Source organism: Haliaeetus leucocephalus, unplaced genomic scaffold (genome assembly GCF_000737465.1).
Source record: "Haliaeetus leucocephalus isolate CR32 unplaced genomic scaffold, Haliaeetus_leucocephalus-4.0 Scaffold502, whole genome shotgun sequence".
In the NCBI taxonomy this organism is placed as follows: Eukaryota; Metazoa; Chordata; class Aves; order Accipitriformes; family Accipitridae; genus Haliaeetus; species Haliaeetus leucocephalus.
Window position 1 is genome coordinate 3,066 of NW_010972938.1, and position 1,561 is coordinate 4,626.

Consider the following 1,561-nt stretch of genomic DNA (forward strand, 5'->3'; position numbering starts at 1 on the left):
CGTCGTCTTGCCGGGAGGTGGGCTGGGGGGTTTGGGGCTGCTCCCCGATTTCTCCGAACCCGACCAAATCGGTTCGACCTTGGGGGGCAGGCGGAGCGGGGGGCTGCCGGCCCCTTGGCTACAACTGTCCGCCTTGGACTTCTTGAGCGAGCCCTTGGGCTTGGCCTTCCTCTTCTTCCTCGCCTCGCCGCCGGCCTTGGCTTTGCCGCCGGTTCCTTTGGGCTTCTTCAGCCCCGCCTTGGCCTTGGGGGCTTTGGCCTTCTTGACCTTGACCCCCCCCGTTTCCTTGGGGGGCTCGGCTTTGCCCCCCGCCTTGGCCTCGGCCGCCGCTTTCTCCTCGGGTTTGAGAAAAGGCGCCCGGCTCTCGGCGTCCCGGCTGAACTTGACACCGATGGAGCCGCCGCCGGAACCGCCGCCGGAGCCGCTCTCCTTCCCCGCCGCCGTGGTGGAGCTGACGCCTTCCCGGATGAGGATGGCCACCTTGGATTGCAGCTTCACCTTACGGGAAGCGGGGGGCTTGGCGGGGACCCCCTCCCCTTCCTTGTGCCCCCCTCCTTTGCTCTTCCGCGGCGCCTTCTCCCTCTCGCCGCGCGGCGCCTTCTCCTTCTCCCCCTTGGCCGGCTCCGGCGGGGGCGGCAGGGGGCGGCCGGGGGTCTCCTTGAATTTCTTCTTGTACTTCTCGCGGGCGGGGGGACGCTCCTCCGGCCGGCTCCGCTTCCGCTCCTTCTCCTTCTTGACCTCCGCCGACGGTCGCGGTTCCCCCTTCCCTCCCCGCGCCGGCGCCTCGGGGGGTTCCCGGTCGGAGAATCCCTCGAAACTCAACCCTTCGGAATCGTAGAGCACCTCTCGCTTGGCCGGTTCCGGCGTTCCTTCCCGTCGGCTGACGGTGATGGTCCGTTTGATGGCGAAGAGATCGGCGTCGTTCAGCTCCTGGACGGAGGGCGGCACCACCGCCCGCGCCTCCCGCCGCCGCGCCGCCGGCTCCCCTCCTTTCTCCGTTTTGGGGTCCCCCGGTCCTTCGCGGGACGGCCGGCGGGACGGCCGACGTTCCCGAGAGCGCGACCGTTGCTTCTTTTTCTTCTTCCCTTCGCCCCGGTGTTTCTCCTTGTGGCGGGGGCGCCGGGGGCGCTCGCCGCTCCCCGACCGTCGGCTCCGTCGTTTTTCCCGCGAACGGGAACGCCGACCCCGCGACCAGGAACGCCGGCGGGAACGGGAGCGGGAACCCCGGCGGCGATGTCGTTCCTTAGGTTTGGGGGGGGGTTCGGGGGGTTTCTTGCCCCCCCAAGCCGCCCCGCCTCGTTCCCGGGAACGTTTGGGTTTCTTGCGGGAAGCGGCGGAGGGGGAGCGGGGCGAGGGGGGGGCGCGCAGGCGGCGCTGGCTCAGGATCTTGCGGCGCAGGTCGGACCCCCCGGTTTTCCAACGCGGGTCAGGTTGGCTGTCGGCGCCAAAATCCCCTTCCTCGTCCGAATCGGCGTGAAGGGAGAGAAAATCGTCGCCCTCCGGTAACCGGGGGGGGCGAGATTCGGCCGCCCGGCCCCTGCCGGCACCGGCACCGGCACCG

The 1,561-nt window shown here is 70.3% G+C and overlaps 1 protein-coding gene across 1 annotated transcript; it reads right to left on the reverse strand.

Moving 5' to 3' along the window:
* On the reverse strand, nt 1–1,560 carry SCAF1 (SR-related CTD-associated factor 1; the record flags this gene model as incomplete). Its single annotated transcript, XM_010575821.1, has 1 exon — nt 1–1,560. A coding segment is annotated over one exon (1,560 nt), but the record flags the coding sequence as incomplete, so codon positions are not given.
* Between the last annotated feature and the right edge of the window lies 1 nt (nt 1,561).